The 22,879-nt window shown below is 40.5% G+C and overlaps 5 protein-coding genes across 5 annotated transcripts; 1 reads left to right on the forward strand and 4 right to left on the reverse strand.

Moving 5' to 3' along the window:
* Positions 1–65: 65 nt before the first annotated feature.
* Positions 66–2,379, reverse strand: LOC126592781 (autophagy-related protein 18a-like). The gene is made up of 4 exons (XM_050258563.1): positions 1,425–2,379; positions 840–1,047; positions 457–598; positions 66–371 (listed from the first exon to the last, which is right to left on the reverse strand). The coding sequence occupies exons 1-4, from the start codon at positions 2,253–2,255 to the stop codon at positions 284–286; spliced, it is 1,269 nt and encodes a 422-aa protein (XP_050114520.1). The 5' UTR covers positions 2,256–2,379; the 3' UTR covers positions 66–283.
* A 2,322-nt stretch (positions 2,380–4,701) lies between these two features.
* On the forward strand, positions 4,702–5,938 carry LOC126592782 (uncharacterized). Its single transcript, XM_050258564.1, has one exon. It carries the CDS (start codon positions 4,841–4,843, stop codon positions 5,744–5,746), a length of 906 nt encoding a protein of 301 aa, XP_050114521.1. The 5' UTR covers positions 4,702–4,840; the 3' UTR covers positions 5,747–5,938.
* Positions 5,939–7,410: 1,472 nt separating this feature from the next.
* LOC126592783 (protein SRC2-like) lies at positions 7,411–8,519 on the reverse strand. Its single transcript, XM_050258566.1, has one exon. The coding sequence runs from the start codon at positions 8,364–8,366 to the stop codon at positions 7,539–7,541; it is 828 nt and encodes a 275-aa protein (XP_050114523.1). The 5' UTR covers positions 8,367–8,519; the 3' UTR covers positions 7,411–7,538.
* A 2,743-nt stretch (positions 8,520–11,262) lies between these two features.
* LOC126593285 (PWWP domain-containing protein 1-like) lies at positions 11,263–15,919 on the reverse strand. The gene is made up of 2 exons (XM_050259312.1): positions 14,543–15,919; positions 11,263–13,908 (listed from the first exon to the last, which is right to left on the reverse strand). Exons 1-2 carry the CDS (start codon positions 15,609–15,611, stop codon positions 11,468–11,470), a joined length of 3,510 nt encoding a protein of 1,169 aa, XP_050115269.1. The 5' UTR covers positions 15,612–15,919; the 3' UTR covers positions 11,263–11,467.
* Positions 15,920–16,908: 989 nt separating this feature from the next.
* Positions 16,909–22,739, reverse strand: LOC126593948 (acyl-CoA-binding domain-containing protein 4-like). The gene is made up of 18 exons (XM_050260125.1): positions 22,468–22,739; positions 21,867–21,937; positions 21,218–21,281; positions 21,057–21,128; positions 20,689–20,883; positions 20,532–20,609; positions 20,273–20,383; positions 20,069–20,135; positions 19,724–19,785; positions 19,474–19,613; positions 19,076–19,202; positions 18,877–18,991; positions 18,657–18,745; positions 18,430–18,513; positions 18,171–18,350; positions 17,929–18,084; positions 17,660–17,719; positions 16,909–17,503 (listed from the first exon to the last, which is right to left on the reverse strand). Exons 1-18 carry the CDS (start codon positions 22,627–22,629, stop codon positions 17,318–17,320), a joined length of 2,019 nt encoding a protein of 672 aa, XP_050116082.1. The 5' UTR covers positions 22,630–22,739; the 3' UTR covers positions 16,909–17,317.
* Between the last annotated feature and the right edge of the window lie 140 nt (positions 22,740–22,879).

Consider the following 22,879-nt stretch of genomic DNA (forward strand, 5'->3'; position numbering starts at 1 on the left):
CCTTCATTGGATGAACGTAGTGTGGACTTGTATCTAATCTTACGTATGTAAATCTCACAGAAACGTACAGTAAGGCCAAAATTGAACTAATTCCGAACGCTGCGAAGCAGAAATTTGGAGACAAGTTTATTTACAATGTTGAAATGTTGAACAATCTCTAGCACATTCCTCATTTCCTCAGATATTTACAATGTACTAATTTCAACCCTAAGCAATGTATGTAAAGGGACTAAAGGACGTAACGTAATAGGAGTCATTACCACAACTGTATATTTGCACTACTTCAGGATGTTTCTTCTGGCTTGAGAAAGTTATGGTATTCAATCTGAGTCATCCCTCCGTTTACGGGGTCAAACTGGCATCGGTAGAAGCTGTAATGGTAATCCGATAACTGGATTAGACGAGTAATATTCAGAAGCGGGAAAGAAAAGAACTAACAATATCAAAATCGCTTACCTTCCGTCCATGCCAAGGATCACCACCGTGTTCTTCTGGTGGCCAAAGGCAACAGTGTACCGCAGACCTTCCGGCAAGTGATATTTAGCTACTGACCACTCTGAGCTGAAATACTTTGGCAGCACACCGGAGAAAGATAAACCTAGAATGAAACCGAAAGAGACCAAGATCAGAATCCGCAACTGTTATTCATTTAGAAATTTACGTTAATCTAAAACGCCTGCGGATTTGGAAACAAATTTCCTTGCCACCAATGCAGCAGACATAGGATATTCCAAGTAACTTTCCTTAACACCAATGCAGCAGGCATAGGATATTCCGTGTAACAGCGTCTGCAAGTTAACCGAAGAGCCATCCAGTATAAACTATGCAAAGTATATTACCTTTCATGAAAGAGAGAGATGAAATGCCCAACGGACTCGGGTGACTGGATTCTGATGAACTGCTTGATCTCTCACCCCCCAAGGATCCCGAATCAACCTTAACGCTGAAAACATGGACGGTGCCCTTGTCACTTGACGCGGCTAGCCATTGTGCACCAGAGGAGAAAGCAAGACTGAAAATCTCCGCTCTCTCGGCTCCTCTCCTTACCTACACAAGATACCAAGTAAGCTCTCAAATATAGCACACAGCACCACAGCTAATGCCACAGATAACACCTAAATTTATGACAAATTGGTTCCCGAATCATGCTTGGTTTTCGGGCTTCGCTCAAACTTCGGTTGCAAGGAAACCGCTACCATGTCGATTTTGAGCCTAAAACCCTTAATCAAGCATGAACTAAATCCTATCAATCATGAATGTCAGACTCATTACTGAGACAAATTGTTCCCAAAAACCAAACTTTGACAAAACTTCATAGGACAGTAATTCGATTTGGATTCGAATAAACTTCATAGGCATGAACATTAGCACCCAAAAACACATTAATTTGAAAACATTAAGAAAAAGAATTGAAATTTAAATACCTCTTGTAGTAATGAACCATCCAAAGCATTGAAAATCCGAATCAAAGTCCCTTTACTGCTGGCCGTAGCGAGCAGCCGGCCGTCCTGCGTGAGCCCCAAGCAAGAGAGCGCAGAATCGTGGGCGACAATAAACTTGGTCCGCTTTGACCCGTAATGGTCGACCCGAACTTGACCCTTTTGGAGCCCCGGGCACACCAGCACTTGGTGACCCGAACCCTGCGAGACCTCGCAGAGTCCTTTGGGGTTCGAGATGGTCACGATCTGATGCTCGAGCGTTAAGTCGGTGATACTGTAGAGAAAGATTTTGTGCTCCAAAACGACGACGATTCGATCACGGCGGAGCCTGACGCCTCTGACCTCCGATCGGAAAGCGAGCTCGGCGTAGCACCTCGACTCGTTGTCGTCCCACAGCATGACTTTGTTGGGCGGGTAAATCGGGTCGGGACCGCCTCCGACTAGAGCGAGGATTTGGTAGCGGAATAGCATTTGGACCATTCCGACGCCCCGCTGACCGGAATCGCGGCGGAAGAGCTCGCGGACGGGGTCGCAGTTGTAGACGCGGAAGCCGGAGTCCGTGGCGACGGAGAAGCAGCCGTGGTCCTGGTTGAAGGACAGGTGGTGGACCTTGGGGATTTGGTTCGGGTTCAGGTTCGGGCCTGGGCTTGGGTATTGGGTGGAGAGAGAGTGGGAGTCGCCGGGTTCGGAATCGGAGGCCGAATTGGGAGGCTGATGTGACTGAGGCTGCGGGTGCGGCATGTTGGGTGTGTTGAGTAAATCAGGAGTCCAGTCTAGAAGGACGAATTGAAAAGGCGGGGAGGAGACGGCGGTCATGGCCTAATCAAATTACGGTGGCCGGCAAGTGTTGGAAATTTGGGATTTTTATACAAATTTTAGGACAATTGAAGATTTTTGCTGTAAAGCTTTGGACTTCGAAGTGTGCAAGAAAATATTTATAGCTCATGCAAAATAAATAGTTTTTAAATTCCGAATTTGCTATGAACATATTTGCTTTACCTTCTCAGTTTATGACACGTAAAATGTTTTGACAACAACCCTTGTTTTTTTATTTTTTTATTTGTTTTTAAGGAGGCTAGCTGGTATCTTTACTAAGGCAGTTAATTATTATGAGGGTTGTGAAGATTCATAGAGATATTTTAGTTTTTTTCTGATCATCATCGGTAATTCATGAAAGTCAAAAATTGAACTCAAAATGTGCTGGTGTGAAATACAGGCTTGAAATTTATCCTCACTGGGTCACCTATGCCTATTTGGTTTAGAAATTATTAGCAATTCAATGGAAATCTCTCAAAGTGAGAATGTCTATCACATCATTTTTTTGTACATATTTTATAATATTAACAAGAAAATTACCATTAAACAGCGAAGTGACAAAAAATAAAGGGTAGTTTGTTGAAGTGACAAAAAATAAAGGGTAGTTTGTTGATTACGGGTTTGTAATTACGTGCTAAATTAGCAAAAGACATTATCTATGTTGTAGGCTTCATAGCGATAAAGAGAGATCTATCAACTACCAACTAATTATTTAATCAAGTATATCAATGGGTTTCATATTCAAACCGTCCCAGACATCCACTATTACGTGGTTTTGTTTTGTTTTTTTTATAAAGGAACCAGCTGATGGTTTGACTACGACAATTCATTTTTTTGAGGACGAAGAAGACTCACATAAGTATTTCAGCCTCTTTCTAGTCAATATCATATAATTCACCGAGTTACAAGAATCAAACGCATGACGTACAGTGTGAAATAGGAGTATGAAATTCGTCCACAACCACTAAACCATTTCATAGGAGTTCTATTACGTGGGTTATTTATTTGAGATTTTCCTTTCCTAATGAAAAAAATATTATTAGAATAATTTTCCTATTTTTACTAGGAAATTCTCACTTACATGGATCTAAATCCTATACGAGTCGGGAATTATATAAGTATTCAATTTTGAGGGTAATATGTGAGATAGATAATATATGAGATTGATAATATGTGCATAAGCAATTCACGGTAGAGATTATATTCTATTTAGGTTGAAACTTGACATGGATGGGCAAACCATCAACCAAATCTAACTGAATAAATAATGGGGTTGAGGTAGGGTTGGGTTTGGGCAAATTTTTAGTTTGTTCTATCTCGTATGTTCATATTTAAAATCAAGTTACGCATCGATGGATTCGAGTTGACACAACTCAAAGTTGCACTCTTAGACCATCTCCAACCCTTGGGCTAAAAGCCAAATTTTTTAGCCCGGAAAATTTAGCTTTTAGCTCAGAAACATTTTTTCTGCTCCAACCCTTCTACCCTAAAATTTTAGCCCGGAATTATTAAAGAATGAAATTAGCCTAAATTTCTTTCTTAAATCAATTTTTTTTTAAAAATAAATATGTAGATTATTGTAAATTAATTTTATGAACATTTTAATCTAAAAAAATTTAAATTCCGATAAACATTTCGCATTTAGCCCGGGGGGAAAGCTGGGGGGTATTTGGCCCAGAAATAGCATTTGGCATTTAGCATTTAGCATTTAGCCTAAAATTTTAGCATGGGTTGGAGAGTGTTTGGGGGGGGTAATTTGGGGGGTAATTTGGCTTTTAGCCCAGGGTTGGAGATGGTCTTAGTGAGGAGCAAATTTTTACTAGGAAATATCCTATATAAATTTGGTAAAAGATGATAATAGGTAGAACAAATTTGTAAACTGTATGATGTGTCACATATTTGAAAATGAATTATTATTGACACTCTTAAAATGTTTTTTTCTTTCTGAACATAGAGAGTTTTGACCACAACATGAGAATTTTGAAAAACCAATAATAATTTATATATGAAATTAGCACGTTAAAACACTTAATTCAATTATTAACAATCACGTTATATAATTAATACAATATAATTTAAATAGAATGGGGCCTCCAACATTACCCGTTTGGCAAATATGTCCAACAATTATGCAAGTGACCATTTTTTACAGTGGTGAAAAAGTGTTGAGTCCCTTACATGATGGCATAGGTTCAAATTTCGTCCATAACTAATCTAACATCTAATGTAACAAAATCTATCGTTTAACCAAAACAAAAAAAAACTAATGAAAATGACTTGAAAACTTTGAGTTTTAACGATAAAAACAAAATAAAAGATAAAATGAATAGTATCAATGTTAACTTTTAATGTAAAAATATAATTTTTCCACTTTTCGTTATAGTAAAAAAAAAAAAAAAAAAAAAAAAAAAAAAAAGAAGTCCAACACTTACAAATTTTCACCCTAACAGCCACTATTTCACTCTCCAGGTTGAACAAAAAATCCCCAATTCTCCAAAACCATCTCCAACTAGGATTTTTTAGGGTTTAATCAAATTCCATCGACGCTTCTCGCCTGAATCAATCTCTACTGCAAATCAATCGCAATGGCTCGTAACGAAGAGAAAGCGCAGTCGATGCTCAATCGATTCATTACCCTCAAAGCCGAAGAGAAGAAGAAGCCAAAAGAGCGACGCCCATACCTCGCCTCCGAGTGCCGCGATCTCGCCGAGGCCTCCAGATGGCGGCAGCAAATCATGGGGGAGATCGGCCGGAAAGTTGCCGAGATCCAGAACGAAGCCCTCGGGGAGCACCGGACCCGCGACCTCAACGACGAGATCAACAAGCTAATTCGAGAGAAGGTCCATTGGGAACGGCGGATTGTGGAGCTCGGAGGCCCAAATTATGCCAAAAACGCCCCTAAGATGACCGACCTCGACGGCAATATTGTCGATGTTCCAAACCCCAGCGGCCGCGGCCCCGGGTATCGGTACTTTGGAGCGGCGAAGAAGCTTCCCGGAGTCAGGGAGCTTTTCGAGAAGCCTCCGGAGCTGAGAAAGCGGAGGACGAGGTATGATATATACAAGAGGATTGATGCTAGTTATTATGGGTATAGGGACGATGAGGATGGGATTTTGGAGAAGCTTGAGGTAGAGGCGGAGGAGAAGATGAGGGCGGAGGCGGTGGCGGAGTGGAAGAGGATGGAGGAGATAAGGCGTGAGGCGAGGAGGGCGGTGAAGAGCGGGGAGGTGGTGTCGGCTGCAAAGGTGAAGGAGGTTTTGTTTGAGGAGGAAGAGGAGGTGGTGGAGGAGGAGAGGCAGAGGGAGAGAGAATTGAAAGAGAGGAGTGAGCAGGAGAGGGAGTTTGTGGTGCACGTGCCGCTGCCGGATGATAAGGAGATTGAGAAGATGGTGCTGGAGAAGAAGAAGAGGGAGCTGCTGAGTAAGTACACCAGTGATGAATTGATGGAGGAGCAGACCGAGGCTAAAGATATGCTTAACATTAAGCGCTAGACTTTCGACCGCCAAGACAGAGTATGTTACTCATTCACTGATAGAAAGTTGTTACCTTTTCGCTTATCAAATAGTTGTTACCTGTGTTAAGTATTTGTAAAATTTTTAGATGATGAAACATGTTCGATTTGTCACCGAGGAATTGTTTTTCGAGGAGCTGCAGTAGTTGTTATTATCAATTGACTTTTACCAGTTTTGTTTGCCTTTTTTTTGCTGTATCTTGTATTCTTTGATCCAAGTTTAATTAGTTTGTCATTGCTACTGAGTTCATCCGCTGACCACTTTCGTTTTATGCTATAAGCTCCGGAAACAAAGAGCATATCGAATGTTTAGGTTGTATGAATGTGGTTTAGGAGTACAAGTATAAGATTTAGGGTGTCTAAAAGTGTGTAGGTTTGGGTGCAAGTTCTTTGAAGAAGCAACCACATTATAATCATGTCAGGCATGGTCTCTGCCTTAATTATATAGGTTTTCTGATGGTTGAGAAACTTCGTTTCCTCTTTCGGACTTAACACCTTATGTTGGACTGAGCTTCTTGAAACAGTCCAACCTCTGAAATAGAGCAGTAGAGTCGGAACACCTTTGCAGTTTCTATGTAAGTTGAGGAATATGCGTTTGAGATTACTGTGTTTTGGAACTTGAAATAGCATATGCTTGGAACCAAGATGGAGGTTTTATGAATTGTTTGAACTATTGTGTTGGATTGACAATTTTACAACTGCAAGGCATGATGATAGTCGTTGCCGATTACATCATTACCTTGTTAATTGGTTCTGCTACACTCTACTCCGTAATAAACTGGGTGGTTAACAGATAGACTGACGAGTAAACCGGGTGGTTAACAGATAGATTGACGAGTAACTGAATGGTTAACAGATAGACTGATTGTATATGCGGTTACTAATCTTCTGTATTGTTCATCATCATGTGACTTAGTTTAAGTTGTGGTTGGTTAAGTTACGTTGTAATTGATAGAAACCAATTCGGTTTCTTTGTGCGTTGCTGTTAATTTTACATGTATGAGGTTATTTTGTTGAAATTGTACATTGCATCGGTAGTTCGTAGCCAAAGAAAGATGTAGATAACATTCTCAGCTTCTTGATCCCCGGCTCCGCAAGAAACAAGTCTTTAATCTTTCTGCTCAGATTGCTACCGCATGCATCACAGAGACCTGTATATTGGCAGACTGTCCTCCGGTCTTTCGTTCCGAAAGATGTGAACTTCTTTCGGAGAAGACCGGCCTTGGCCTGCATCGAACGCAGGCCACCATAGCCTTGCATCGAATCCTGCTCCCCGGCGAAGCAATTGTATGCCTGATCGTTACTGATCCTTTGATTGATTCAATCTAACGGCTAGAAAAATATATACAGCTGAATGTGAAAATCATTCACCAGCAGAAGAATTAAAGAAAGAATTGGTCCAAAGATGAATAAATAGGGAAATGAGTAAGTCTGATAATTTCTTGCACGATTCGTTAATTCAACAAGAACAATAGGTTTTTGGTCAATCTATTAACGAATCGAGTCATTATTAAGTTACCTGTTAAGAGCTCGTTAATGATTTAGATCGTTATTAGATTAAATGTTAAGACCCGTTGAGATAACGAGAGTAAAAATTACTGTTAAGGCAGAAAATCCATTGATGATTATTCAGCATCACAGACATTAAACGCTAAAACCTCCGTTTACATTATTATTTTATGTACTCGCACCAAAAACCAAAAACTACAAGGAAAAAAAAAACTAAAATAATTACAAATTAAACAAATTTAAAACACCAACAAAAAAAATTACTAGAAATCAAAGCCTCCACCAAAGTCACCGAACCCGCCATCGTAAGCACCCATCTCACCCACATCACTAATCATATCCCCAATCAACAATCCACCCAGCAACCCAGCTCCTACACCCAGCGCCATGTTTCCTCCTCCCCTCTTAGGCTTCTGCGGCCGCACAACTTGCTGCGGCGGGTACCCATACCCGGGCTGAGGCGGGTATCCGTACCCGGCCTGTGGCGGTGGCGCGTACCCGTAACTCGGTTGCTGATGAGGCGGTGGTGGGTACGCACCGGGTGGCGGGTATGGGTAAGCTTGGGTAGGTGGGTACCCGGAGCTTGACCCGGGGTGTCCGACAGGGTAAGCCATCACGGGCTCATGGGATCTCTTGTGGGGCTCTGGAACCGAAAACTTGTCCCCAAATTTGTACCCGAAATTGATGGTCCCCTTGGGCTTTCCGCTCGACGATCGGACGCTGTAGCTGACGTGCTTGATCTGCTTCTTCTGAGCATCGCCGCCGCCCATGCTGTCGAGCAGCTCCTTGAGCGGAATCTTGACCTTGCCGATCTTGGTGTCTCCCAAAGTGCGCTCGGAGACGAGCTTGATGTTGAGGGTGAGGCGGTTGTGGAGGAGGGCGGCTTCGTCGACGGTGAACTTGATGGGGTAGCTGTTCCATTGGGGGTTGGTGCCGCCGTCCTTGACGACGGGGGTCTTGGTCTTCTGCTTCCTGTTGCGGGGGTCGCCGGCGACCGAAACGAGGGCGTAGACGTCCATCTTGGAGAAGAGGTTGACGTCCTTGAGGCCATTGGCCGAGTCGATGATTACCTCCAGAGGCCTGCAATCCATGGCGATGGTTGGATGGAACTGAATTTCTTGAGAGCTGTAGGAAATTGGAAGAAGAAAATTGAATTTCTGGAATTCGGGAAGTGGAAATTGTGGATCGCTGGATAGAAATGTTGAATTTATAAAGGGAGGGAGAGAGGTTAAAGACAAGAGCAAAGGAAGTTTCTACGAGCAAGGGAGTGAGGGGTCAAGGAATTTAGAACGTTGTAATATTCGTTTTAATTTCGGCTTCTAGTATTTCCTAGAACATTTGTTTACGCGGATCTTGAGTTTCTCCGGTGCGCGTGCCGCGTGGTTTGTTGATTTCTTGCTTTCTTTGGTTTCAAGGAAGCGTGACAAAAAATTAAAAACATGTATTTCCAACCTAGTTGTTTTATGCCGTGCTATTTAAAAAAAATAATAATAAATATATATATATATAGGGATCTCTCTTGTTAAATGATTCTATAACTTAACATATCGTGTGGGCAAAAAAATTATACAAAATGCCAAATTACCACATAAATAACAAATGTTATTTTGATATTTAAAATTTGACGTTTTATTTGAAAATGCTCTAAATATAGAAATCATTTTTCACTGATAATCATGATATAATATTATTAAAATTGAACATCATATAATGATAAATCCATTTTATATAAATCCTCAATTCATCAAAAAAAAAAAAAAAAAAAAACCAAATACAAGAAATAATCCATCTGACAAGAAGAGAATCTAAGAGCTCGTTTGAATGTGCATTTAAAATGACTGAAAACGTTTCTAGATAAAATATTTTGGGTTCCAAAAGTACTTGAAGTGCTTTCTACAAGAAACACCAGTTATGTTCTTCTTCCAAGAAGCACTTTAAGTACTTTTCCAAGATTTACTTGTATTTTTACTAAGAATTGTTTAAAAAAATATTTTCATCAAAAACGCTTTCAATCATTTTAAATCATATCCAGACAAGCACACGTCATTCCATTGAAAGGAATTGGATCCCTTCCTGAGCAAATGGTGGGAATCCTTATGACCACATAACACCGGCCTTTGAATTTTGATCCAACGACTACAAATAGGGAGTCCCTCTAAAAATTATAATAATTATAATTGTTGAATCAAAATCCAACCGCCCGTGTTATGTGATCATGATGATCCCACCATTTGCTCAAGAGGGGATCCAATTCCCCATTGAACTTAAAAGTGAAAACACGTAAATGGGGACGTGGGCGTCGCTTTGGTCGATGCTATCGTCATATATCATCGTCACCCAAATTCAAAGGATATTTTGATGATATGGCGGCTGCAATTTGAATGGAACATGAATACAATTCTGACCTATAAAAAGCCAAAAAAATGGTATTGAGGTTAGGAATTGGAACCTCTCCTGAACACAAGCTCAGGATCTTCCTGATCAACTCACGTGAGTTGTTGGATTTTGATCAAACGGTTACAATTATTGTAACTTTAAAGGGACTCTCTGTTTGTAACTGTTTGATCAAAATCCAACGGCTCACTTTGATTGATCAGCAAGATCCTAAGCTTGTGCTCAGGAGAGGATCCAATTCCTTTAGGATAAGCTTTCACCTCCACCGCACACGCCTAATGTCATGTTGGTCCTTTTCTCATTATTCTACCCTCCTCCACATCTCCAACTTTACAACTTACACCATTCAATTTATAAGCACCAAGTAATTCAAATTGTTTGGAAAAATAATTTTTAAGCTTTCTTTTTCTTGTTTGCATTCTTATTTTTAATTATTTTTTATTTCATTTATTCAATCAAACGATAAAAAAATTATTAAAAAAAAAACCTAATTGAAAGATATGCAAATACCTAGGTTTCGTTAAGAGTACTCATTATCGCAATCGAGCGTTTTGAGTTTTATTTCCTTTCCCCTATATCACTTGTACAAAAAAAAAAACAAACGGTGAACTATAACGCACACCACGTAAAAATCACCCTTATCGATCAACATGTAACATCTAAGAATCTCTTTATATAATAGCATCCACTGTGTCCTCTTCAAGTTTCTCCTTTTGTCCATTATAAAAGTTGGTGATGAGGTATGACCAAAAGTAAAGAATTTGGTGGATGCTAAGATATTAGAAACTAGTAATGTTCTAATTAATTATTAATATTGCATATTTAATAATATAAGCAATCAAAATACGTAAAACTGTACTGTAGAGGTAGACGTGATCTGTTGCATACTTAATTGCCTCGTGAAAAAAGTTTGTCATTTTAGTAGATTAGGCAAATCAAGTAGGCAAAATTAAATTTTATTATTTTCTTTGATCTTAACGTTTATTTTACCTTTTAATTTTGTCATCTTCCTCTACATAGAATATTTTACCATAAAAAGATACGTAAAGCTTCATCTGCTTACTCATGGTATTGTAGGCAACATTGTCTACTTTGGCAACGTAGGCAAAATCTGTAAACTCAATTGCTTATACTATACCACTAGTGCTATTTTTTATCTATGCGACTCATCAAAATAGATTTGCCTACTCAATTACCTGCATCATTTGCGACCCGTAGAGCTATTTGGAATAATCCCAAGTCCACAATGCATAGCTTAATTGGTAACCATATATTTAATCAAGTCACTTTCTTTAGTTCAAGAAATTTTCTTCTCCTTTCGTTGTCTTTTGTAAAGTTCTATACACTTCTATGACACTAAAAAGTGCAGAGAAAATTCCTTGGATATAAAGTCGACTAGTCGTTTTGCAAAACCGCACAACCAATTTGTCAAAATCATTATACGCATGAACAAACTTTCGCACACACACAAAGCATCCAACCCCTTTTGTGTCCGGTGCCTAATACGACATTCGGACACAAAGCTTTTTCGTTGGCCGGAATGCTGTATTCTGGCCAACGGACCAAAAGGCAAACCAACCCTAACCAAAAAAATGCAAACAAGATGGCACTATCAATATCATATCATCAGTACAATAGAGTATTCAACTTGCAAAAACTACATGTAAAGTTGACGCTGAGTCTACAATTTGCTTTGTAACGTTGGCTTCTCTCCCTCTTAACAGCTTTCGAGCCTTACGCTGTGTTCAAATCTCGTTGTTGCGGGCTTATAGCGTAATAATTTTTTGAGGCTTCTTCGTCAAAGAGGATGGTACGGCAAATAGCCAAGCAAGCCCTGCACGTTGGATACAACGTCGCTGCAACTTATCAACAAGCTAAGCATCTGCTGCGAAATATCGACGGTGCTGGTGGGTGTGCTTGGAAATGCGGTGGGTGGTGCGTTAAGATTGTGACTAGTATTTCTGGGTGGTGCCATTTCGGAATGCTGCGGAAAATTACTATGAGGTGGGGGGTTTGCATATTGCGGAGGTGGACCAGGAGGATTTGGGAGGAGAGGAGGCAATGGTGATGAAAAAGTTGGAGGAGGATTGACCTTTTGAAAGTTCCTAGAGGTATTAAAATCCATAGCAATGGAAGAAGTAGAAGACGGTGCACCGTCGACGTCCGCAAAACTAGCGCTGTTGTTGTTCTTGTTGAAGTTGTTATTTCTATTACCAGGCATCATGAATTGATCAGAAGTAGTAGTCCTACTAGTTTCTTCCCTACCCAACATGAATTTTACACGTGCAGTCCCTTTACTATTTCCATTCCCACCGGTTACCTGCCCTCCTGCCGACTCCTCGCCCGACGACTTCTTCAGAATCGACTTCAGCTGCACTGCACTCTGTTGAGCCTGCCGCTGCTGCTGTCTGAGTGCCGATGCCAATGCTGGTGATTGCCCAACCAATGGATCCTTAGCCCGTGGGGTGTCCCTGGGATTGTCACCCTTGTCGAACTCTGGAACTTCAGGACCGCCCACTTCTCGAATTTGACACCTCACACTGAAGTTGCCGAAAAGGGAGCTGTTTGCGGTAGCAAACTTAAATGCTGCATGTGCATCAGATTTGTACAGAAAGACAACCCGGCATGTCGAGGACTTCCAAAAGACACGGAGACCAGACTGATCCATAGGCCCAAATCGAGCAAACTTTGCCTTCAGTTCTGCAGGTGATGGGAGAGAGATTTTGGGAGGGAACTTCAACACCAGCATTGTGGGCTCAACTGCCTTTGATGCAAGGTCCGCTTTCTTTGCAAAACCTGGCTTGAGTGACTTCCGCATAACCGGTGTTGCTGATTCCTTTGCCTCTACACGCTTGGAGTCTATAGGAGGTCTCTGAATGGCCTTTTTTTCTGCAGCCAATGTTCTTATATCAGTAATTTTCTTGTTCCTCTTAGCTGCAATATCTCCTTGACGGTCAGATGGAGCACGTTTCCGCCCAGCAATGGTAGGATCATCGGATCTGAACATGGGTTTTGCTGGCTTTGAGGACGATAAATCTCTAACTTGCTCAGTAGGAGATATATCAGAGGCTTTGACACCAGATGAAGATTTAGAGGAGCGGCCTTCAACAGGTTCAGTCTCTGAGGGTGGTGACAGAACCAAACTTTTCTGGTAGACAAGGGACCGGAAGTGCAGAAAGAACTGCCGAACAATTGTAGGGCTGTTTGTCTCAATACCGTGAAAAGGATCAAGGGCAAGGGCCTTCAAATCACTTACCAGTTGTGATAGTTCAAGCTGCACATTTTCCAAGACATGAATTGGCAATTTTCCAACAGATTCAGACAAGTTACTACTGGAAGTGACATCTTTCTTATGTTCAACTGGGGTATCCTCTCTTGGAGCCAAACCTACATGGTTGGCATTTCCTGCTTCTTTACTCCCTGAGGGCAGTACCTTTCCAGAAGTCAAAGGCTTCTGCTGATTTCTAACGCTTGCTTCTGCACTTAACTGTTTCTTCTTTTTCTTCTTCTTTTTATCCCCCATCATAGAGTCCTTGGTGTCCAAGTCCTCTGCAGGCCGTTTAAGAACCTTCAGTTTTTTCACTCCACCAGCAGCTTTCTTCCCACCTAAACTCTTTGCCTCAATTGGCAAAGGATCTCCAACACCACGTTCATAGCCTCCTTCCTCTTTTTTCAAAGAATTCGAAGGTTGTTGAAGATTTTCAAATGATCCAGACAATTTTTCACTCTCTTCGTATTTAACCTCAAACACACCCTCACCTTCCTGCTTTAACGGTTGTGATGTACCATCTACTGTACGTTGCTTGGTCCCCTCCCCCAATAAATCAACATATCCTGTAGTTGTAGGACCTACATCACCATCTCCCTCTTTTACTTCCTGCAGATCCCCCCTTCCCTTTGCAAGAGATGGCTTTGCATCAACAGTAACATCTCGGGTGGTGAGAGAGCTATTTGGTGCCTGATCAATGATTACAGCTTCTTTTCCAGATACATCTGGAACCCTCTTTTGTAACATATAATTATCATCTGCTAACGCTATTGGTCCCTCCAAGACAGCAGATGGGGCTGAGGAACTAGCTTGGCCCTGGCTAGTTTGGTGGATTTTTGAGTTCCCAGGTTCATCTCTCCGCTTAAATAGGTATTTGTCTCTCTTTGAATGGTCCTTGACTTTCATCGGTTTTGTGGCAGTCTTCCGCCCACCCAGAACTTCAGCAATCACCAAGGGACCACTCAAAGCAGCTGGTTAAGGAAACAATCCAATTAGAAAAGCATGTTCAATGAATTCAACTTGCATTACAAATAGGAATCATCTAATTTTGCTTTTGCACAAACTAAACTAAAAAAATGGGCAAAAGTTTCAGCGAACTTGTAAATTTCACTACTCAATGATACACTAGTGCAAATGGTAATGTAAATTCAGGCAAAAATTTGTTTCCATATTTGCACAATGTTAAAGGTCAAACCAATTCAAGGTTTAAGATAAATCATCCCACAAATACCAATCAACAAAACAAATAGTTCGGGTTTAGGCAGGCCCCATACTTCACTTAAATACCACTACAACGGCACTTCCTGTGAAGAACGTATCACAACACATCACCATAAACTGATTAAGCATTTCATTATCCACTTAAACCAACAAATATATGCATTAAAAGCTACAGCTACAAATACAAATGGAGATTAAGGTAACTGATAATTTTGAGTTCAACATCTACAATCCAAATTACTAAACCTATTTATTGAAAGTTTTGGCTACAATGTGGTCGCACCCTACTCAGGCATTCCTTGGACTAGCACAGACACAAGTTACAACACGAAGGTCCAAAAATAATAACATTATTACCAATGATGAGGAGAACTATTAATATACCTCGTGTTGGAGCTGGGGCTAGAGTACGAGAAGGGCGTCCTGGATGCGCACCAAATGCCTGAGCGTACGTCTCATCATACTCTTCAAAAACAGACTTGCGAAACGAAAAAGCAGTAGCCTTGCTCTTATTAAAGCTGAGGCTCTTCTGATCATCACCGAGTGGTGACAAAGCCAACTGCTTTACAAAAGACAGGATCTCAATCGGCTTAAAACTATCCCTCGCCTTCCTAATCTGATTCTCCGAATACACTGCTCCTGGCTCATAATCCGGCACATCAACAACAAAGTACCCTTGCACACTTGTGCTCCGAAAATTATAGGCATTCCTACATTTACAAGCCAGACCAACTCCACACCTACGATTCGCCTCATCAACAGCCTCCTCCACAGCCTTCAGAAAACCCCTGTGACTTGTCTGCCGAGATTTCTCAGCATAATGGGGATCAAATGGTATGAGTTCAGCCGGGTCGAACCACCCGTAACTATTATCACCAAAGAAGGCAACCAAAACATAACCTTCCCTCCGTGTCCGCCGCACCTGAGACGTTGCTAACGCCTCGTTAAATATGTGCCCCGGCCACCACGGATGAGATTTTACCTTCCCCCACACCATATCACCCACTTCGAACCCGTAGCTGAGCGCCCTCGTGGTTCCGAGCGCCATCCCACTCTTCTCATTAGCCACGAACTCATCAAACTCAGATAACAAAGACGGGTGCTCACCACTGTGAGCCTCAAATTTATCCGAATCGTCATCAATTTCGACCCGCGAAATGTCGAAAACATCATCTTCATCATCGTTGAATGAAACCTCCACCCTAGTTCTGTCGACCTGAATTCCAGAACCCTTCGATTCCATCACTTTATCTACGTTTCCAACTTCACTCTCCGTACTAACCCTAGCCCTATCCTCCTCAGATCTTCCGCCAGTCTCACTCCCCGAATCGAGCTCCATTGGCGAAACCCTAGCTCCATCTTCACCGACGCCGCCTTCGGAAACCCTAGCTCTAGCTTCCTCGGCCTCTCCAGTGGCATCCGATTTCCCGTCCAATCCGAAATCGCTGTTCATCACAGATATCCCCTTCTCCGAACCGGCGGCGATTGAAATCCTTTGGAAGCTCTAGTCGAACGGAGTTGGCGGGTCCCAATGAGGCGGCATACCTTTCTATTGCCTCATGCTGAAGATTTGAAAGTGAAAATTTTTCCAGGAAAGCGCGAGAAAGTGTGGGATATGAGGGATGCAAATAAAACCCCAGAGAGAGGGGGAAGGAGAGGGTGTTTGGATGATAAGAAAATTTGGGGGGAAATTTGTGATTTTTTCTGGGTTTCGACTTTCGAGAAATGAAATAATACTTCGGCTCACTCTACTCTCGGGGAAGGAGAAGGGGAATATTATACAATACAACAACAGTGCAACGTATAGCCATTAGGATGCTGCCACGTCAATAAAATAATGTTTCTTTTTTGTTTTTGCTTAACCAATTTTCACTAGTTTCAGAAATTAAATCTACTCTAGATTGTCCGGAGTCTGCAAACCGAGAGATTTGAACCACTCAATCCTAATTATATGGTTCCTATTTCAACCGTCCACTTTACAAAAACTCAAAAATTGAACTGTTCGAATCTCTTTCTATTTCTCTTGAACAATCTAGATTTTTCGATTCCCGAACTGGGGACATAAAAATCCAGAGTGAATTTAATTTCAGTTTCAGCCCATTTCTATCGGAGAAAGATATTTGAACTTTTAAAATGCAAAATAATAAAAGTATTGTCTAATTAACTAGCCACTTAGTACTAAATTTGAACCACGTTATTGCTAGTCCTTTATGAGACTAAGCCTACATCTTTTCCTTAGTTTAGATAATATCGTTTGTTCAAAATAAAAACCTAGGCTAAGTCACATCTGTAAGAAATTTTTTTGAGAATACAAAGTTTTTGTTTATTAAATTTGTTTTCCAAAGTCTGGTTATTTTTCTATGTAACTTAAGGAAGCAATAATAAAAAATTTGCGAGAAACATGAGTGGATAAGTAACGCTACAGCATAGAGTTGAATGTAGAGATGCTCTTAATTCAATATTTCAAAATAAAAACAATAGAAAATTGAATTTGTTAATTCTTTTCAATTGAGTTAACCTCTAACCACCATTAATATGTGACCTGCAAAGAAACAAATAACATCTACAATACTTCGGAGCACAGAAATACTCCGCCACTTAAAACCCTTAGATCCAACTTAATGGCTGTGCTTTTAATGAAGTATTGTAGAATAATTACAATGAGCAGAAAGTAACTCAAAAGCATCAAGGGAAGAAAGATTAGAAGGTCGCTCAAATATATTTTCATCAAACGATGACGACAACAAAACTTTATCTCATTAAGTGGAATCAGCTGTATAGATCTTAAAACGGCAATACGTTTGGTTTTGTATACAAATTATAACAAATGAGAACTACACTTCCACTTAATATATATTCACTTTGAATACAGACTCCAACAAAAAAATTGTGACCCAAAAGAATAAGCACTCACATGCGTGAACCTACATAACTGAAATTGCAGTACATGTATGTATTCATGCAAAACCCCCGAAGGGGGTTCCCGGATCCGTCCCTCTCTCGCCGATAACAACCTCGTATCTTATTTCTTCTATCCCAGGAAAGAACTTTAGGTTGAGTAAATCAAAAATACGTCGAATGGTACTAAAAGAGAAGTCAATAATGAGAACTGAATCTAACGAGTAACAAACCCTATTTCCAATTGGTTTCGAAATCTACTTAGGCGTCATCAGCTTTTTCATTAGCAGGGGTTCCCGCGAGCCAGCCCCAGACGCCACCTGAGCCCTGCCTTTTAGCATTTAACGCTGCTTGTTCTGATGCAGCCTTTTGTCGCTGGAGGAGTTCGAGTTCTTTCTGCAATGTCTCCATTGTTTGGAGCTTCTGTCGTAGTTCTGCAAGTTCAACCTGCAGGTTCAAAGAGTAATTAGCAGAAAATTTGAACCAGAAGTGCAGCAAATCTTGTTTGGCGGCGCAAACATCATGGTGAACCAAAAGAATCAAGTGATTGTTGTCCACATTTGCGAGCCAGAAGGTAAACTCAGTTAAAACATAAAAACATACCTCGAGTTTGAAACATCTGGACTGCTCAGATCCAAGTTGACCACGTACTGATTGAAGCTCCTACAAAAACAGTATGAGAAAATCAATGGCAATTCCAAAGAAGAAAGATATACAAGAATTATGTGTGCCCTCGAGAAATTGGACAATCACAACCAGCAGTGGACAATAAAAAAAATCTCCATCTAAGCTCAAAGGTGGGGAGAATTGGACAAGAATTACGAGTGCCCCTGAAAATGCACAATCATAATTTCTCTGTGAAGATAAAGCACCTTGTACAGGTCAGTGTTACGAGTCTCTAATTCTGCTAAATCTTCCTTTAATTGGAGCGTTTGCACTTTCTCCTTACTGAGTGATGACTCTAATTCTTCTTTCTCTGCTTTGAGAGTTGCTATAAGATGTTCATTGGTAACCTTGCCTCTTGATTTCTGCATAAGAGTCCAGATTTGAGTAAAATAATACGTAAGACTCAACATTCTGGTCAAAACTCTACATGATTTTTAATAATACGTACCATGGGATCCGCATCAACGTTGTCCATAACAATTTCCCTAATTTTTCCTTCTTGCCCTGTTTCAGACTCTACATCTCTGGTAGCACTTTGATTAAGCACAGCAGAAACACTGTCCGGAACAGGAGTTTCCATCATCTTCGATTGCAAGGTTGACTTGTGGCTTGGTTTAAGAACGTTAACCTAACAGGAAGAAACAAATGTAACATGACAATAGAACAGATGCAGTGCTTGCTACAAAAGTATGAAGGCTGACCCTCACCTCATTGTTGTAGCACCCATTGTATCCTCCAAATGATACAAGAACGTCTTCACCATTATATGAACCTATGGCCAAACTTAGTCCCTGAAAAAGGAGACAATGAGATCGTTGTTCCACTAATTATTGCTGGCAGTGAATAACCTCAACTTTTTACATGGTACCAATCGCTCATGTAGCTCAAAGCCTCAAGCTAGGTTAGCTATACAGAGTTCCCAAGAATAGAATACCTCACTAGCAACAGGAATGCGCCCTTCAACGGTAGTTACAACAGACCAAACAAGTGTGGACATATTTAGGACAACAGTTTCTGAAGCACCTGCAAAGATAAAAATTGAAGAGATAAATACCTAACTGCATAGAGTAAAGTGGAGTCCAGTTAAAAAGTAGATCAACCAGAAGTTTTATGAATTTCAAAACCAACCAGACTCAAAATTATAGCATACATACCACTCTTGTTGTCCCCACCACCAACTATGAACCAATTCTCTCCAACAGTTACACCTGCATGTCCAGCCCGTGGAGTTGGTATTTCACCTTGTTGTGTGGGTCTTGACCACTCCATCTATACGGTCCAAATAGATGAAAGACGTGAGTGATAGTTTTATTAAACATGTAAAGAAATTTCAGAATAGACAACTTGTCTTACACTTTGCAAATCAAGGACATGGAGATCATTGTAACAAGTGGCATGAGAACCACCACCAAATATAAGAAGATAGCGGTCAGCATGGACAGCAGCAGTATGATCAGACCTCGGAGAAGGAGGCACCCCTCTGTGAAAGATTGAAATATATTAACAATTTAACATCACAAGTTGATCAAAGAACATGCATGTCTTGAACATATATTTTCTAGTCTAGCCCATTCCAAACCCTTATAGAAATATGTGCCAACATTTGTCATTATCATTAATGCAGAAAAATGACTTTTTCACATACCGCAGTATACATCCTTTTAACAAAATTTGCCAATTATGTGAGTACTACCATCAAAAGAGAAAACAAAATGTTACTAGTGCTTCTGAAGTTTCAAGAAAAATCTTACACAGCATCAATCTCATCCCACGTCATTGTTTCTAGGTCAAGAATATGCAGGTCATTCAAGAGAGATCTCTTTGCATCTTGTCCCCCGAAAATCACAAAGCTGCCTCCAACAAGAGACACGGATTGACCTCCACGTGATGCCTGTAAAACATGAATGGGAAAGGACCATGGTTCCCAAAATTCAAACCCCACCCTTGTGCTAACACACAGATTTTCACAAATACGAAACAGTAGAGCAAATAAATAAATACCGGTGGTTTCCCATAAGTCTTTAAGAATGACCATGAGCAAGTTTGTAGATCGAATGCCTTCACTGTCATGCCAATACATGAGGAAAAGCGTAAGAAAGCAGTAACTGAATCAAGGTAAAGAAAATATGGCAAAATAATAAGGCTGCACGAACGTGAAAGGAGTTTTTCTTACTACTTTGAAAGCACACATTTAATACAAAAATGGACCAGTCCTGAAAAGCTTTAATTGAATGTAGACAGAGGTTCTATTAAGCAATGGTTAAAGCAGAAAGACCAAGATATCACCTCAGGTTTGATGTCAGCAGAAAATGAAAGAGCACCATGATAATAGTTATTAGTTCTTACCCTGAATAGAATCAGTAGGATTCTTTGTATGTCCAGCAATTGAAATAAGTTTATTATCCCAAGGTATCTACAGAAACAGAGAAACGATAGCACATTAAAGTAGGTATTCATAATCGTTACAGCAAAAGTCATAAAAAAAAGAGGGATATTCATGTGTTTGTAATAGAGCCTTGACTCTAATATTAACTGAGGGGCAATACTAACCAACGAATGACCCGCGCATGGGGTTACTGTTACTGGTGAGGGTGCCTCAGCTGACTCAGCCACAGATTTGGCGTCAATCTTTGACCAACTCCAACTCCTCAAGTCCAAGACCTGTATTTCCAATTAGCAAGAACAAGAAAAAGTATCTATAACACAAAACCCCCAATTACACCATAGTAAGAATTGGCCAACCATCCAATGTAGATCACTTATGATTTGTAAATTTGTATAGGTGTATACATGCAAATATGTTGCTTACATGGAGATCATTTAGGTAACGACCATTGTGGTTTCCACCATAGATGTACATCTTGTCTTGAATAACCGCCGCTCCATGCTGAAAAGGTGAGAACACTATGCTCAAAAAGAAGAAGGCAGAGAAGATGAAGAAAATGAAGATACAGATACCCAAATACCTCATATCGGGATTTTGGACGATGGCCAGACATTGGAGGTTCAATCCATTGATCATAGACAACAACTGATCCAAAGCCTTCGGAGACAACATCTTTATCCTGAGCTTCCACTACGCTCCCGTTTTCAGTGGAGATTGTCTTGGTCTCGGGAAAAGAGTTACCATTCTCAACAACTGGCTGAATACTTGAATATTGCTATAACCAACCAAAAACAATAAAACACAGAGAGAAACACTAAGTACAAAGGACTGACGAACCCCTTAAGTCTCTAAAAGATTTGCAGATTAAGCAAGTTCTTTTAGTTTATGATCAGTTGGCAATGGACGAAGAAGAAAATAGAATATCATAGAAATAATTTCCATACTCACGTTCATTTGTACATCTACCACAGCCTCTGAAACAAAGTTTGATGCTCTTGAATACCAACCTGGATCTTCCTCCTACTCAAAAATAATGCAAATCAAGATTTATTGGTGAAGCTTTTCGTTAAAAGGCAAAAACATGGACCAGAAAATCTTATTGCACATACCTCTAATATTTTCACAAAAAGACGCATTGCTTCAGTGGAAGCCATGTCCGAAATCTTCTTCCAGCTGGAAATTGTTTATGTGAAACACCATTAAAAAAAAACTCAACAGTGGGAATAAATGCATGACATTGCAGATATAAAATACAATGTGCAGCTGAGGTCAACACAATTGCACACTCTATTACCCAAAGACTTGTATAGGATTATACCAAAGCAGAGGTTCCTAGAGAAAATAACTAAATGAAATGCAACAATGGGGAGAGAGAGATTCAGCCAGTATTTTCAAAGCTGGTTTCATTTCAGTGAAACTACTCCTATCGGTCATAATTAGCTTATGCATATTCTCTCAAATCTAGCAGTAATAGGCCCAAAATGCCACAGATAACTTGCGGGTTCTATATCTAATATTTTTATACCAATACACCCAATCCCCCTCCCTCCACGGTTCCTTACTTGTGGACCAGAACATGCTATTCACTGGTAAGTTCAAGATTCTAAACAGCAACTACTGAGTACCAAATCAATGATTTCTAATCGAACTAGAATCATGACACATGCAATTTGTGTCTAGTGCAAATCTCATAGAAACCTCCGGACACAAGTATGCCATCTTAAAATGAAAATAAGGAAGCAGTAACTAGCAGTGTACCTGCTCCATTTGCTTTTCTCAACAGCATTCCAAGCGCTAGGTTCCGGTATGTTACAAGGCCCTACGGTAGCCTGCAATTGCAATGCAAAACCACTCAAATGCGTACATTGACACACATTACATTGACATAATTCACATACATGCATCCATAATTACACAATAGATACATACACAATTGCATAGATAAAGAGAATTCAATCCAAGTATTAGATCAACATCCAAAATATACAAATCTGGATTTCGATAAACCAGATCTACGTATATCACATATCATCATTGCAGAAAATAAACACGAACGAATCAACGCAAAATTCAAGCACTCCACTGAACAATCAAAATCCACATCACCAATCAAAACCACATCAAAACGCAAATAAAGCACTCCATGCAACAAAATCCGAGCAAAAATGATCAGAAAGGGGATTGCCAATCAGTAAAATTCCAAAACGCAAAATGTTGCGGCAGAGTGAAAAATCAGATTAACCGCGCAATTCGCATTTGTACGAGCAATGCGATCGGGAATCAAGGAAGATAAAATTGAGATCGAATTTTCAGAAATGTGAGAGGAATGGGGATCGGAGGAGGCAGTGGAGGGATGTACCTGCTGGTACAAGGCGTAGAGTATGAGTGCGGACTCGGAGCTGAACTTGGCGCGAACGGCTTTGGAGGTGGAGCGAGGAGATCCGTCGAAGCCGGCGTAGGAGGCCGCCGCGTAAAACCGCTCGGGGTACTGGAGCCCCGAGCTCGCCCGAGCCATAGCCATTTTTTCTCTGTTTTCTCTCTCAGAAGCCTACGCTTGCGGTGTCTCTTTTTTTTTGTCAGAGAAAGAGAAACGTATTATTTCTGGGATTTGTGGGGTTTTTTTTTATAATTAATTTAAAATGGAGGGCGTGGTTGTTTGGCTGGGGTTTTGAAAAGTACGACTGAAGGAACTAAATTGTTTTATCGCCATCAAGATCCTCCCCGGATCTTCTTGGTAAGAATTCTTATAATTCGTGAATTGTGTTTGTTTA

This window comes from Malus sylvestris, chromosome 12 (assembly GCF_916048215.2).
Source record: "Malus sylvestris chromosome 12, drMalSylv7.2, whole genome shotgun sequence".
In the NCBI taxonomy this organism is placed as follows: Eukaryota; Viridiplantae; Streptophyta; class Magnoliopsida; order Rosales; family Rosaceae; genus Malus; species Malus sylvestris.